This window comes from Corvus kubaryi, unplaced genomic scaffold, assembly GCF_017639235.1.
Source record: "Corvus kubaryi isolate FWS band 111438036 unplaced genomic scaffold, C.kubaryi_AGA036_p1.0 66, whole genome shotgun sequence".
Lineage (NCBI taxonomy): Eukaryota > Metazoa > Chordata > Aves > Passeriformes > Corvidae > Corvus > Corvus kubaryi.
The window spans coordinates 15,073,735-15,090,009 of NW_024582054.1; the positions used below are offsets into that span (position 1 = coordinate 15,073,735).

At 43.2% G+C, this 16,275-nt stretch overlaps 1 protein-coding gene across 3 annotated transcripts in view; it reads right to left on the minus strand.

The window, feature by feature from the left end:
• The window catches only part of POMT2 (protein O-mannosyltransferase 2), a 36,281-nt gene that overhangs the window by 1,575 nt on the left and 18,431 nt on the right, over positions 1 to 16,275 (minus strand). Inside the window, exons 15-21 of one of the 3 annotated variants that reach the window (XR_006019420.1) lie at positions 14,243 to 14,319; positions 13,017 to 13,088; positions 12,743 to 12,802; positions 12,452 to 12,557; positions 11,332 to 11,472; positions 10,555 to 10,669; positions 9,802 to 10,021 (exon numbers count right to left, since the gene is read on the minus strand). Coding sequence is in view for 2 of the 3 variants with exons in the window: in XM_042047984.1 (XP_041903918.1) it covers positions 9,916 to 10,021; positions 10,555 to 10,669; positions 11,332 to 11,472; positions 12,452 to 12,557; positions 12,743 to 12,802; positions 13,017 to 13,088; positions 14,243 to 14,319 (677 nt within the window). In the remaining variant the exon portion in view is untranslated. Of the gene's footprint in view, positions 1 to 4,465; positions 10,022 to 10,554; positions 10,670 to 11,331; positions 11,473 to 12,451; positions 12,558 to 12,742; positions 12,803 to 13,016; positions 13,089 to 14,242; positions 14,320 to 16,275 lie in introns of those variants that run through there. The other 2 variants (XM_042047984.1, XM_042047985.1) reach the window with 2 other exon arrangements.

The following is a 16,275-nucleotide window of genomic DNA, read 5'->3' on the forward strand; positions in this document are numbered from 1 at the left end:
AGCTCAGGGATAAGAAACATCCAAACCACCAATCAAGTGATTTAAAAGACCAAGGGTTTGGGAGAGACGGTGCTCTTGCCTGTGTGCAAAACAGCTTCTCCCTTGCAGCTACAAGGCTGTCACAGTTCCTCCTGCTGTTACAGCACTGAGGTGCTGAGAGCACAAGTCAAGTCCAGATTTAAGCACAAGGAAGCAAACAAGAAAACCTCTCTTCTTGTTCCAAATGTTTTGTGAGCCCTCAAGCACGAGAATCTCAGCAAAAGGTTGAGAACTGCAGATGTTTCCATGGTCTGAGGTTTTTCTGTGATGGTTCCCAGCTCCCTTGGCTCCATGTACCTAACCTGGCAGTTCAGCTCTTTCCTGAACTGCTCTTGGATTTCTGCAAGACGGTCCCTGGAACTCTCATGAGTGAAGAACAAACAGGTCAGCAGCACAGACTGCTCCAAAATCATTGGTAGACCACTTGAAGAAAGGGGAGGGAGGTTTTCAGAGAAATTCGCTGACATGCAAAGAGGATAAGAATGCTCTTTTGTGCTTTGGGAGAACACAAATTTATAATCTTTTTAGTTTGCAGTGGGTTTCATTATTGTAATCTAGAGCTGCTTCACGTTACAGTACCAACACTCTTAACTTCCCTTGCCAAGTGTCAGCTTTACTTGTTCAGTGCCTCAGTTTACCCACATGGAAAGAAAGTTGCCCAGTCTCGTGAAACAGTGTGGCAGAAGTAGGAACAAGCTTGCAAATGCCAGTCCCCAGCCCAGCCCTCCGGGTTCACAGCATCTGGAGAACAACCCTCCCTGCCCAGGGAGGCCCTATCTGCCTGGCCCAGGGGTGACTGCTTTGCACGTGCTGCTGTGGCACTGTCAATTTTCATCCCAGCTGCTGCACTAACAATCCCGTATCTCCCTTTGAAGTCCTGCTCATTTCCAATTCTACATCTGTGAGTCTTCATGAATAATGACACTCTGATCTATCTGCCTCAGGCTTCCTGCTCACTTAGGATACAGAGTCCTGGGCTTGGCTAATCCCCTTTGTTTCCCCTTGTCCCCAGCCTCAAACCCAGAGATTATGACAGGTTCTCTTTTTCCCAGACTCCCATCACCATCGTCAGGTGGGAGCAGAAATCATGCAATGTTTCCCAAAGTCTTCTCAAGTTACCCCCTCAGGCCATGGTGCGGCACAGCTCAGTAGCAAAGCAAGTCACGAAATACGGTTACATAACAAGAATCAAAAGCAATACAGGAGATAATAATCTTGTACATAAAATGATTAAGATGAGCTGCAGAGCTTGCTTGCTGCCACCATGACTGTGGAGAGAGCAGGGCAGCACTACCACCCTCACTGGTGGGGATCTGGGCTAAAGGGAGAGGGATAGGCAGCGGGAGAAGGAGCAGAGAGAGGATTCAACAGCAGATTAAAATGAAAACTTTTTTTGAATTCAGTTTGCTAGACATCCCCAGGTTTATCTTGAATATCCTGTGGCCAGCTAGGGAATATTTGTACAGGCAGGTGAAAACCGTCCTGGGATGACCGGACATGAAGTGGTGAGAAAGGTCAAAGGGGATTACACTGAGCTGTCAGACCAGGTCTGGCACTTGTAGATGTTTAGACCTTACCCCAGATGTTATTCACCTTGAGCTCCCTAGCACAATGATAACCCAACACCACCAGGCTGATCTTCCAGAAAGCAACCCCTGCCTTTTGTAAATCACTCTACCAAAGTGAGTTCAAAGAGTTCAAGACCATGTCAGTCCTGACACACAAGCTGAATTTGGTCATAAGACCATAACAGCTCTGGAGGTATGTGCACCCCAAGCTGGTGGGATGCAAGCAAAAAGCTCTCCAGCCTCATTAGCTCAACATGGTGCTCTAGCTAATATGCCTGGCAACTTGGCAAGCATTGTGTTAGCACAGCTACTGGGCTTCTGTCCTATCTAGGGATGGTGCATATGGTCTTGGATCTCCTTCCGATTGTCCTTATGCATCTGGACTGGCTCATCCTTCAGCTGCTGAAACATCATGGCAAAAGCTTGTAAAAGGATTCATTGTGGAGACTCCTCTGTAGCTCCCCCCTCGACTTGTTTCAGTCAGAAGCACTGCTGGTCTCTCAAGTGGTCATTGATCGTCTTTTCTCTGATCTTTGCACTCTCTGTTCTCCTCCTTGCAATTTAAATTGACACTATTGATTAGGCCATCTCTTACAAACATTTGACCTGCAGTAGTTGTCTCCAGGAATAGCATTTTTTATATGACCTATTAAAACAAAGATTTTGTATTTTACTGCACCCATTCCTTCATGTCAGGGCTGTGCCAGCATTCCCATATCTCAGCTTTGCACTCAGCCATCTGGTCTCAAAGCAAACCCCATGTATTTTTCCTTCTACATGTGGGACACTTCTGGCTTGAGACCTTTTCCTCCGCACCTATCTAAGCCATTCCAGTTTTGGGGCTTTGTCAAAAATAATTCTCCAGTACAATGAGGAATTTTTCACCTGCAAACTGCACTGCTGGACTCACCACTAAACCATGTCCGCAGGTGTCACATCTATGTGTTTTTTGTACACTTTAATGTATGGTAGTTCCACCACTTCCCTGGGCAGGCTGTTTCAATGCCTGGCCACCCTCAGAGTGAAGAGATTTTTCCTTATATTTAAACTAAACCTGGCCTGTACAACTTGAGGCCATTTCCTCTGATCCTGTCCCTTATTACCTGAGAGAAGAGGCCAACCCCCACCTGGCTACAGCCTCCTTTCAGGTAGTTGTAGAGAGAAATAAGGTCCTCCGAGCCTCCTTTTCTTCAGGCTAAACAACCCCAGTTCCCTCAGCTGCTCCTCATCAGACTCGTGCTCCAGACCCTTCACCAGCTCTGTTGCCCTTCTCTGGACACACTCCCGTACCTCAATGTCTTTCTTGACATGAGGGACCCCAAAACTGAACACAGGATTTGAGGTGTTGCCTCACCTGTGCTGAGAAGGGGACAATCATTGCCTTGGCCCTGCTGGCCACACTGTTTCTGATACAAGCCAAGAATGTATGATCTTACGCATGTTCACATTCTCATCTTAACTGATTCTCCCCACTTTTCAGCTGCTTTCATTCTCCACCTAGTAACTGAACAGTTATTGTCCCTAAAGCACTGCAAGGCACCAGCACACTGCCAGGGTGTGACTCAGCTGATCCAACACTGATGCTTTCATAAGGACACATAATCTAAACTCCCATTCTGATCAATGGAGAAACCCAGGTACTTCAAGACCACCTCATCCTAAAATATATGGAGAAAAAAATAGGTCAGGTGAATGAAGACTTAAGACTACCTTTTGTCAGCTTCATGACAACAAGATGATGGGCTTTGGATGCAATATAGAGATAAAGCAATGACACAAGAAGGATAACAATGGAAAAGCAATTTACAACTATTATAATGCTTGTTAGACTTACACCCTTTCTCTAAAGCACAAACGTTCTATTTCCAGAGTATGCTTTACATGGGCCAGAGTTACAGAGTTAGTGGTGGTGTATTAGAAAACAACTCCAAGGTGTTCAGCCACAATCCTAGGACATAAACCAGGCAGCAGTGGTGGGTGTAGTGAAGATGAAATCCCTATGATTTCAGCATATGAGCATGAGGAGACTGATGGAAGACATGGTGCAGTTTGGGAAACCTTATGGGTAAACCGAAAAAAATGAGAACGGAGTCATGGGAGATTGAGGGCCAAAGGAAGCAACTTGCATTGGCAGCTTCTATTTGGTTAGAAAATAGAAGATTAAGAGGCATCTTGAAGACAGAGCACAAAATCTGTATTAAAACACCAGGTTGTAAAAAAGCCTCATTCTTGTTGAGGAACAGATAACGGGCTGATGGCTGGAATCTAGAATCCTACAAATCCAGCAGGTTCAAATCAAGTGGAAATTGGAAGCAGTTACCAGTGTTCACCCACGTGAGATCACTTACCTGCAGAAAGAAGTCATTCTTCCTTTAGAGGGCAGTGAGAAGTAAAATTTTACTTCAGATATTATCAGATATTATCAGCATTTTATGAACAACACTTCCTTCTTTTTTGGTCATTTCCCTACATTCTAGCACAGCTTCTGTATCAGCAGTCCTCCCTTCCAGAACAATAGCCCTGATCAGACAATATCCGAAGACCAGCTTGCACTGTGTGAAACAATACAAGAAGTCAATAGGCTTTTCAGTAACCATTTAATAGCCTATTGTATCACCCTGTACAGGCCACAGTCCAGTTCCTAGCTGCCCTGGCTGCACTTCAGTAGCCCTCGGAACATGTCCAAACTGACTGGTTGGCTCTCCTCCAGCACTCATCTGGGCATCAATGCATAGTCCCAGATAAGGTGGCTGTTTTTTGGTTCTTCCCATCTAGTTCCACCCCAAGCAACCCCTTATTACACTGTACTCAAAAGCATACCCCAGCCCCTCACTACAGCCTTGTATAAAGCCAGAATCTGATTTTCAGTGTTTCAGTTTTATTACAGATTCTCGCATTTAGTTCACAGCAAGGGCCTCATTTGTACAAAACTGTGCACCAGTCTGGTGTTATGGACACTACGGACTGAACACAACTTACAGAAAAATGTTGGGTTCCTGAATGAAGTGCTTGACCTGTCAGATGAAGTGTTGATAGGTAACCTGTCAGAAGCTTGATGAAAATACCCATTAAATGGACCTATTATACCTATTGACAATTTACCACATCTTTAATAGGGAGAAATAAACCCGCTTCAACAGACAGTACTTTATTCTTGTCCAAATGTACCAGTTTCACTTTCTATTGTGCTTACGAACACATTGCTTGGATTGCAGTAAAATCTGATCTCCTAGAATTGCAGTCCAGCAACACTTGTGTGCTAAAAGCTGATGTACATCATCACTATCCTAGATTAAATTCTCCAATGGGTCCATTTAAAGTTCACGTTGTTACTTCAAGCATGTATGTGAGGAAGAGATGAAAGGGGGAAAAAACCCCACCCCAAGACCTAGACAAAAAGAGATTGCTTTAAAGAAGAGATATTTATTACAAAATTAAGTTCCAAATTCTACCTCATTTTCCATTATCACCTGTACAAAACACATTTATAGCTCAAGGGAACATTCTGCCATCTACACCATACGGTACAGTAACTGCACTGTAGTTAGAAGAATTCAGTTCATGGACAGATGCACGCACGCACCCACCGGCTGCATTAGTAAGAAAGGTCAGGATATAGGACAGAAGTACAGAAGAACCCCTCTCACTGTTGCTCCAAACTCTTGCTTAGTCAGGGGCAAGTTCTTCAAGGATGGCTCTAAACAGTGTCTCTTGTAAAACACAGTAAGCTCACTTGGCAAAGTTTTATGATCAATTACAAATTCAGCAGGAGTGGTATCTATGCTAATATGTCACCACTTCAGATATTACTCATGATAACCAGAGCCCTTGACATCCAAGTAAAGAGCGTAAAAAAGTTTAAAAAGTGAAGCAACTTGCAACCAACAACACAACCAAGATCTTGGTACTTCAAAGACAGAGAATTTTCAGTCCTGACTGCTTGCAGCCCACAGCCCCGCCCCAAAGCAAGTACGCTACGGAGGTGGTGTTCTTATCCTCAGCCTTCCTTTCCCAGCAGGGAAGAGCCTTATGTTGTTCTAACAGTCCACACGTTTTTGCTTTCACGACACACTTGCCCATGTGTGGGGTTATGGGGTCACTTGCTGTAAAGGAGGAAAAAAGCAACCTTACCTACATTCCTCAGCCAGCAGAAACACAGGGCACTGCTAAGGAGGTTTTCACATTGCCAGCAGGACCCTGAGAGGAGGAAATAGTGCTTGTGCAGAGTGCCAACCCAGAGGCTCACTCAGTCACAGCATGGAAGGGAAGCTGCTCAGCGCGGCAATGGAGAATTTCAGGTAAATGCCTTGTGTTTCCATGTTAACAGTTGGTTTGCTCTCAAGTCCCTTAGAAACAATTCTCTGAGGGATTCAGGAGGGATGGGAGGCAACTATCAAGTAACACATGTTTACCTTTCCATAACAAGGTTCTGGTTTTGCTCTCAGTACATGTGACAGGTATTCATCCACTCAGGCTACTACAAGATGTCCTGTCCTACCCCTTGTTCCAGCACCCGTAAGAAATGGATGCATAGCCCAAAAATTGGGGAAAGCAAAGACATGTCCTGTACTTGGGTATACTTCAAGAACCAGAAGGAAGGAGGAAGATATAAAAAAGTATATCCTATCAATGCCCTTTGTGCATCAATCAGCCTTTCCTATCAAGATGCAAAAAGAAAACCCTATACAGACTAGAGAGTGGTGGTGGCTCCCAGGGCTGCGAACAATGACGGCAAACAGTGATGACACAAAGTGCTCCACCTGGACCAAGAGCAACCTTGGCACAGAAATCTCCATTCAAATCCTCCTCAGAGTCACATCTGTGTCTCCTAGCATGAGTAGTCCAGTTCCTGGAAATAGGCCAGTCCCTGCTGCTGGAATAGATGTGTGCGTATCGATGTCCTGAAGCGACTGTTAACAGAAACCTTTTAAGATGGATGGATTGCTTAGGATAATGCTAGATGAGCCTAAAGGCCCTCTATCTATCCTTCAGAGACTCAAGAGTTGAAAATAGAGTTTACATACAAAAAAGAATTTGAAGCAGGGAACGTGGCAGCCTGCAGCTTTTTATGATTTGAATCCATGGATACGGTTTGATGAAATACATTGTGAGTGATAAAAGGAGCCCTGTCAAGCAAGGTTCAAAGAGAGCAGCTGCTCCAGAGAACAGCACCTTTTGGCTTTAGAAAGCACCGTCAGCTATTTTCCACACGACTGGAGAGGACAACTAATGAGAAGCTTTCAAAATGAACCTGCACTCATTCCACAAGCCCAACCGGAAAAACTGAACCGAAGCAGCCCAAATTCCATCCTGAAAGTGAGGAGTGCCTTGCACCCACCGCCTCATGTCTGCACCACTCAGAGATTTCAAGACAGAGTCAGGAAGGGAATCCAAATTATTGTATTTTATTGACCTCACAAAATATCAGTTACTATTATCTTTCAGCAATGGCCTGACAGGTTTTGTTTTAAGAAGCAAATACTGAAGGTCAAATTCTAACTAGAATAATTTTTCAGTATTTCTCTCCTGAAAGAAGACAGAGCTGCATCAATTTACACTTACTTGAAAACTCAACCCTTGGAGTCCAGAAGGTGCAGAGGAAATGTCTGCTTTTAGTCTTCAATGTAGACCTTTCAATCCTTTTAACTCCAGATCAAAAATAAAAATTCTGCTGGAAGTTGCTCCCCCTTGTGGAACAGCTAGATTTTTTTTTTCACTGTATGTCTCCACCCCCTTACCAGCACACAAGACCTAAGAAATAGATTAGTCTCAATGCCAATCAAATGCTCCCAAGAGAATTTCTGAAGTGACAGACCTAAAGAAAAATAAACCTTTTGTTTGTATTGAAACAGAAGCTGGACTTGTGCATAGGAAGGTAGGATGGGAGCATGACATTTGCTGCCTTCAGCACTCAGCTGCCAATCCACATCCAAAAGATTATTAATAATAAAGGATGGAGGGACCCTAGCCAAGGAACAGACTGGTTCATCTTCCTCAGGCAACTCCTACAAAACTGACCCCTTCATAATAACTGAAAAAAACAATGTTACTAACACAATTTTTGCATTCCCAAGGTTTAATCTGATGAATAAAGAGTGTTAGAAACTGTAATTCCAAAACACTCACGAGCTTCCTAGATTTTTTTTGTTATTAATGCTAAGGGGATGTGCTGGAAAAAACTCTGCACTTTAAATCATGGCTTTTGCCAGCTCTTCTGGCAAATCCTCCCCATGACAATGGACTACCTTAGGAAAAGCTCCTATTGAGGACAGCAATGTATTATAAAGTCAATAATCTCACCAAGAGTAGAAGATGCTGGATCACATTGCTACAAGGCAGCACTGCACTGTCTGCCTTCCACATTGCCAACAGTTAATTTGCTGCTGCTGTCAGATCTGGCAGATTCTGAAGAAGTTTGCAGCCTTCCCCCACATCCTTCTTGCCTATGTATCACCTCTGTGAACTCCTGGCTCATGCAGGTAGGAGCACTTCCTACAACAACAGGTGGAAAAGAATCATCAAACCCAGCAGCTAATTATTGCAGTGACTCCCCACCATGTATAAGCAGCAGGTGATCAACTCAAAACCTTTAGAACCAAAAGCACAGGTCCATCCCATCTGAGCTAGCACCTACAGGAGTCATCTTCTGGAGAGATGTGACATACCAAGCCAGAGCCTTACAAAAGCAAGCAGCTGCCTTACTGAACAATGCCATGGATCTCTACCAAAGAAGAATGAAAGCAAGTCTGACTGGAGTCTAGTCACGTCCCTCCCCCCACCCCGCACAACTATGCTAATGCAGCCCTTCTGTGTGGTAGGAAATGTACTGGAATCCAAGATTTGGTAAGAGAAATAAATGCACAGTCCATGTTTAAAGGCAGACACACGCACCTGCTGCTCTCCCTCTACCTGTAATTTTGATGCAAGGCTGTGAAGCAAAGCAAGAACTCTGAAATAGAAGGCGTGAGTTCATTGAACATACACAGAAGAGTTTTTCAAGTATTACTTCTTGAGATAGGAACACAGCTGGGATCTAAGTGTCGTTCACGTTGGATGCTACAAGGTAGCAACTTGAACTGCGACAAGAAACTGACACTGGATGAAGAACAGGAAATAGAAAAAAAGGGACATCAATAAAAATACACCTAACACAGGACGAAGGCACCTGATAAATCAAATTCTTCTTTCTTTGAAGGGGTGGATTCAACATCCAATGGCTCCTGACACCTCACAAAGAATTTTTGCCTGGCCTCACATTTCCTTGTCATTTGATGTTCAGCAGTCTAGAGAAGGAACTTGTTCAATATGGGAATACACTGAGCAGATACTTTGGCACCAGCAGCCAGTTTTGCAGATGCCACATTCATTGAGGTGAAGCTTTCCCTTAAAAGCACAGACACTGGCACTGAAATAGCTGGGAACAAAAGCTGAGTGACAGCTGTCTGTAAGATTTCCAAGCTATCATTACAGTCTCTAGTACACTGCCATGCTGGTCTCCACAGTGTACTGGGGCTGAAAATAAATCACCTGCCATTTCCACTGTAATTTCTTTGGCAGCTTCAGACAGAACTGGAAAGAAGCTACAAAGAGCTGAACTGGAGCAGTCTGGCTCTGGAAACAGGCCTGCTAGGTGAGTTGTTTAAATGATTAAAGGTGACCAGAAAGCAAGGCAGTATACAGGGATAAACAATTTCCATCTCTGCAGAGGGCCTGTGAGACAGGCAAGGCACAATGGCTCAGGAGATTTCAAATAGACCCTTTCAGTCAAATTTTTTAAAAATTCAGGGTCGGAACAAAAAAACCTACAGACAGCCAAGGCAGGTAGAATGAAGGTCCCCAGATACAGTAAAAAAAAAAACCTCACCATAAGAAAAGTTGTTAATCATGATAGAAGTCCTATAGTGCTTCAAACTGTAGTAATGCTTAGATTACAAGACGGAAGACACACAAACACATGGAGTGTACATGCAACCGCAGACAGCCTCCAACTTGTACCGGTCTGGCTGCTGGAATGCCACTGCTGTTTGACTGACATATACTGCTTCAAAGAATTAGCATTTAGGCAGCCAGTTGTCCATTAATATAACCTAAGGATTCAGGACATGAATCTTTTAATTTAAGGGGACCTTCTCATCTTCTGCATCTTCCAATGCAGGCAGTGCAAACAAATGCCAAAGCTACAGGGTTACTATACCCCGAGTTCTCCAGAGAGGGCATTTTATAGTCACATGTCTTCAAAGCACCAGAATGAGCCTGACATGCAGTAGACCTCATGTTTCTGATCCGCTGCTCCCAGGCTTCCTTTGCTCTAGAACTCCCAGGAGTCCATCCACCGGAGCCCTGCCATGGGACTGTTAGGGTCGGAGGCCATGGGTCCTATCATCCCATAGGACAGCGGATGGAAGAGGTAGAAGCTGTGGAAAGAGACCAAATGCCCATCAAACACAGCAGTTTTCTGTCTCAAGAAGTTCACAGCCTATGGGACCTTTCTCCTTGGGCTGCTCTAAGTTCTACTGGGGACCTTCTAATCTCTGCTGAACCCAATATACACAGTTTTATCACATGTGGTATTTTCTCTTAGAACCTAATAAGACTTACGACAATGAAAAATTTGCCTGTATTTGAGGAATATGTCACCATCACGGGGATTAGCACCACAAATCTCTGAAGGGTGGGTTTGCAGGAGCATAGAGTGTTCACACTGTGTGCTGTGACAAAAGAAAGATTCCCTGCAATGGAAAGATGTTCTTTAATGCATTACTGGGACACAGATGCTGAATCTAATCAAATTTGAGAGTTTAGGATTGGGCTTGAGGGTGTCTGATAAATTCAGCAGAGAAGAGAAAAGGAAACAAAGGCTAAGGATAACGAACAGGCAGCAAAGTTTCTGTTGAGATGGCAACTGTCACACAATCCATGCATGCAAAGTTCAGCTTTCAGCACTCACCTGTACAGGATGAGCAGAACCAGTGCCAGGAACCCGCCTCCATATACCTTTCTAGCTGTAGTGCTGGGTGACAGGAACCCAGCACAGAACTTCAGTAGTGCATCCCAGGTGATTCCTAGGAGAAGGAAGAGGTAGAATTCAGAAGAACAGAGCTGCTATGTTCAGAGACTAGGCTGACGAAACTCTGTTAACACCAGAGGACCATGTCAATTTTTAAATTCATTTACCTTGGTAACCTTCAAAACCATAGAGATTGTTTTGTATTAGCAAAGGTTCTTTTTTCCTACCTTTCCATTTGAATAAATGCAAAAGAGATCTGGGCCCCCAATGCTAATGAAGTTGGTCTAAAATCACAGGAAAAACTACCAAAGCCAAATATTAAACAGACATGACAGAAAAGTGGGGGCAGCAAACAAAGAGGGAAGTAACTTATATACAAGAATCTATAAGAACAGTGAAATAGCAGAGAGTAGGAATCCCATCTCTAAATTTAAATGCCCTAAGCACTAGACATGACTGCCTCTTCAGGGTGATAACAAAAAAACCCAACCAAACAAAAACAAACAAACAAACAAAACCACCAAAAAAAACCAAACAAAAATTGGCACTGCAGCTGCTTTGTGAAAAACATTTTGACTAAGTCAATGCTTTCAAGCACCTTGCATGAGCAAACATAAAGCCTATAAAAACAATAAACATTTTAGTCAGAAAAACATTCAATTTAACAGCATATCACCTTTTCCCCTACCTTGTCTTCTCCAAGACTCTAGTATTTACCTGTCAACATGCTGGAAAAAAGCATGGCAGGAAAGTAGTGGTGGAAGTAGAGAACTCGACCCATCATAAAAAAAGGGAGGTAATGAAGGAGCCAGCCCAGTGTGATCTGCCCTCCACTACGTAGCACAACTCGGGACAGTTCTGGAACACAAATAAACAGACTTCAGCAGAGAAAAACTCAGCTACAGTTCCTATTTGCAAACCTTAACACACTAAGTAAACTCAACAGGAATGATCTTTACAGGAAGTCACGTATTGGTCTGGAATTGCTTCAAGCCTCTGCAACACCCTATCTGCATTCTTTATAAATATACAAGCACTCTTCAGGAGGACAGTTATCAGAAAAGATATACAAAGCCCTAAGCCTCAAGGCATGGCAGGAGGTTGACCACCCTCTATGTTAAGACCAAACATGCAGTTTCTCAGAATGTGCATCAGACTAATCAGGTGATTCTGGTTTCTGATTGTTTTCATTGTCTCTGCAACAAGAGCCATCCAGATGATCACTTTGTCAGCCCTTCCTGGAAAGAAGTGGTGCCTAGTTTTCAGAGCCTGGGGAAAGGACTAAGAGCTCTGGTGTCTGTATACAGCTTAGCCAATAGCTTATTGTATAAATGAGAAGTTTCCCATCACATTTTAGAATTGACTTCCCACAAGGAGATCTACAAAATGAAGCAACCACTGATGTAAACTGGAATGGTCAGAGTATGACTAACTAGGGCTTGTGAAAAGCTCCATAACCTTGGCAATGGACATAACACAGGATCATTTTATCTCTTCCATTTGTCATTTGCTTTGCATAAATATCAGAAAATATTTCTTGTCTTAAAACACTGTGCATACTACAGAGTACAGGGCACATGCAAAGCTTGAGAGCAGGACATTGATTAATTGGCCTGTACCCCTTGTGGCCAATGTAAGTAGCTGTGCACTGCTTTTGTAGAAGATCTGTGGTGTTCACTATTAAACTACAGATATGAAGTTCCCACTCTTTTCCCTGTGGACACTGCTTGATAATCCAAGCTCAATGGTTTCCAACCCTTGACATAAGAAGTCCTCCCATCCACACACTTTTAAGGTGCCTGCAAAAGGCATTCATGAAAAGGAAGACTGACCTCACCTTTGAGTTCAGACGTCAGTTGGACACCTCTCTTCAGAGCCACTGCAGTGCAAAGTGTTATCAGAAGATATAATCCAATAGTGACCAGATTTAGCCACCAAATCACCTACACAAGAGAAAAAGAAAGATTTGGGACTTTATGATGGACATGTGTATGTGACATGCAAACATTAAGAGTACAATAAGAGAGACAGTCCAAAAGGAGAAGGAAAAGAAACACTGTCATTGGCAGAAGCAAGACTAAGCTAAAATTTGCTAGACATTGGCTTGGAACCTCCCACTCCAACTTACCGGGTTTCCAAGCAAATAAACCCGATAATCTGTCTCATTGACACCAGAAAAACGCAGTCCCTGAGGAAAGAGATCAGAAGGGAGAGAAACAGATACTCATCAGTCCAGTTTGTATTTTGCACAGTGTTTAAGGTGGGACAAATTCCCATCCATGCATCTCAGGTGCTACAAAAGAAAGCTGACAGCATCTTCAATGCAACTACAAGGTGTTGTGCTTCAAAAGGCACTGCAAAAGCACTTGAAAATAGAAAGGACAATGGATTGATCAATATACCTGGTAGTTGATGGGCCAGTGCCAAGGTTTGGATGTAACTTCATTGTCCTTTGGTTTGAGGCCGCTGTTTCCCTGCAGGTAAGTCAACATAAAATTTAAATAAGCAGGCAGTTATACTGCAATGTCTGGCCAGAAATGTCCATGTACACAAACATACATCAATACTCTTCCTGAGTGAAAGTTCTTTTTTGACCTACATAAACACATCATCTTCCACAATGGTCACAATGTGGACTATGAATGTTTTAATACTACTGTGCAAGTGAAAATGGGTTTTGGGTAGCATAAGGGGCAGTATTCTCCTATTTCTCTTCTCCAGCTTTTCTGTCACTGAGGATACATGTTGCATAAGCAAAACCTTTTTTTCATTAAGAGACTAGTGTGACAGGTTTCCCTCCACTATGAAAGAAAAGCCTCAAAGATTATTCCCATGGAAACTCATGCAGGTGCTTCCTTACCTGAGACAGGATTATCACTAATTGCCATGGAAACACTTTACAAGTACTAACAATAATGTGCTTGACTACTTTTTTCCTCTTTAAAATCTGAGAAGAGCTTCACAAACAGTAGCAGAGAAAACCCCAGACTCCCTTCTCAAAATAGTAACTTCTTATTCTTCAGATGAAGAATTGAGGAGCTGGAAGCAGAAGAGCTGTGGCCAAGTGTACAAAGAACAATCATGGAAAAGGACTGCAAGAGCAGTCAACCTTGCAAATATTAAATCTGCTCTTTTTAAATATATATATATATTCAGAGATAAAAAGTAAACCAGAAATCACAGCTCCTTGATGAACTTGAAAAATATCAGAAGTTTTCCATTTTCAATCCAAACACTTACTGTGCTTCTAAATTCTGTTTAAAAATTCTGTTTAGCTGATTTTTCTGATTTTGACCACAGTAATATCCTCCTGCCTCACAAATACTAATTTTACTTTAAGCCTTACAAGAAGGTAGGGAAAACATTAGTAGCTAGATCACACCAACAGCAGATCCAGGCATTAAGCCTAAGGCTTCCAAAGTTTGACTTGGACGATTTAGCTCCAAGACCATCCTTTTTTCTAAGTATAAATTCAAGTAGGATTCAAGTAGGTTGCTTGGGCATGTAAATTCTGCCCTAGCTTGCAGCCATCACCCAGATCTCTCAGAAAGTGCTATGTGTTTTTTTTTTTTTTGAATGCAGGAGAGAGGAGGAAGAAAATTATAATTTAGAATCAATGATATCCTACCCGGATCATAACCATGTGAGATTCTAGCAGAATTTCTGCAAAAGAAGGCTTCAAAACATCCAGGCTGATATTGGGCACTTCAAAAAAAGAGAGAAAAATAGATTAGAAGTTTGTATGGTTTACTTTTATTTGCCTTTTTTATAATAAACTAAACTCTCTCCTCCTACAATAAATCTACTTCCAGAACCTCTTTTAATTCTCTATGCAATTTATTCATATTCTAAACACAGTGGCTTGCAGTCAAAAGTATCCCCCAGTGAATTCTACAATTGTTGCACTCCTCAATTTCCTCCTTTACTTCCAGGAGCAATACAAAATAGATAAAAGTCCATGAAATAAATAGATTTGTATTTCTGGCTGAAATTAGAGACATACTCTTCATAGCCTGCTGTTTATCTGTAAATGAGCCATAAGTATGGGAATGTAAAATACATTACAACAGAAGAGGAAATTATACAAAGTCAACAGCCCAGGATTTTTCTCCCTTGGTTGCTTTCACAGGAGGAAGAACAGGAAGAACTAAATGTTTTAATAACTTGGAACTCAGCCCAAGTCACCTGAAATTCATGGGATGAAAATTGTGTTAAATAACCCAGGCCAGTTGAGCCTGTGAAACATATGTAACTCCTGGATGAGGCTGCAAGGCCCACCTGTGCAGTGGTTTGGTCCAAAATACTCATTACTGTTTACCTTCTGTGGTAAGAACTAGGAGAAAAGCAAAGCAGGCACAAAACTTGAAAGAATATAAAGAAGTTTATTAACAGACCTAAAAGAAGAAAGAGGGGAAAAAAAATCATACTACACCTTCAGAACACTTCTCCTCCCCCCCACCTTTCTCCCTTCTCCCACTGACAATGTAAAAAGACAACCCTTGAGATGTTCAGTCAGTTTACCACTTCCGTAATACCCTTGTTCAGTCCATTTAGGAAGAGGAGTCTCTCTTGCCCCTGCTATGAAAACATTATCACAACGAGACAGCCACCCGGGTTGGTTCTCTGCTCGCATGTGAGTCCCCTCCCCAACTTGCAGCTTTTCCACAACTGCTTTCAAGGGTCCATTCTTGAAGTTTTTGGGGTACAATCTTAAGGTTGAGCTGTTCAGAAACAAAAGTTCTTCATCCATCTCTGGGAGCATTTCATCTCTAAGAACAGAGGCCCTTCTCCTTCCCTGGGAGCAAAGGGTCCTCCTCATCTTCATCTCTAGGACTATCTCTGGGAGCATCTCTAGGAACAGAGGTCTTCCCCTTTCCATGTGGAGTAAGAGCCCTGATCGCTTCCATCTCTCCCTGTTCAAACTTGTCATCGAATTACAGCTGCTTCAGCACCTGCCTATCTCAGCGCAGGTGCTTTTGCTCACAAGTACAAGTTGAACGCTCCACCCCCCATGCCTTCATGAAATTACAATGGGTACTCTGATACATCATAGCTTTACAACAGAATTTCAGCTTTAAGCATCTCCCCTTTCTCCTCCCTCAGGTTTTCAGCTCTTCACAGCAATAAAAGGGTTAATCTCACCCAGGCCTTGCAGCTGGAATTTCGCTTATCGCTGTTGGTCACATGATCTTTGCTGAACAACAGGGCAGCTTCAGCTGAATCTTGGCTGCACTGGAGAGGGGGAGCCGGGCTGCTCTGTCTGCACGTAGCAGGACTGTGGGGGTTCCATGGCTGGAACAGGTCCATCGGCTCCAGGATGGCCATGGCCTGGCCCAGCCTGGCCCGAGCAGGGCCTGGCCGGGCCCGCTGGTCCCCACACAGGGCCCGCAGCCACCTGTCCCAGCACCAGAAACGAGAGAGAGCTCTGCCCGGAGTTTGTCTATTCTTAAGTGTGGATCACAAAGGCGGTCAGAATTTAAGTGGCTTAAAAAATTGTCCATATTCAAACTGGCCAGCTGATAGGTTCTGTCAGGTCATAGAGGAGATGTAAGCACCCCTTTGCAAGAACATCACTTCTGGGACTATGCTTTGCTAACCCATGACAACCTGTCATTACAGGCAAACTTAGATCTCTGTCACACACTATTCATTTCTTGATGG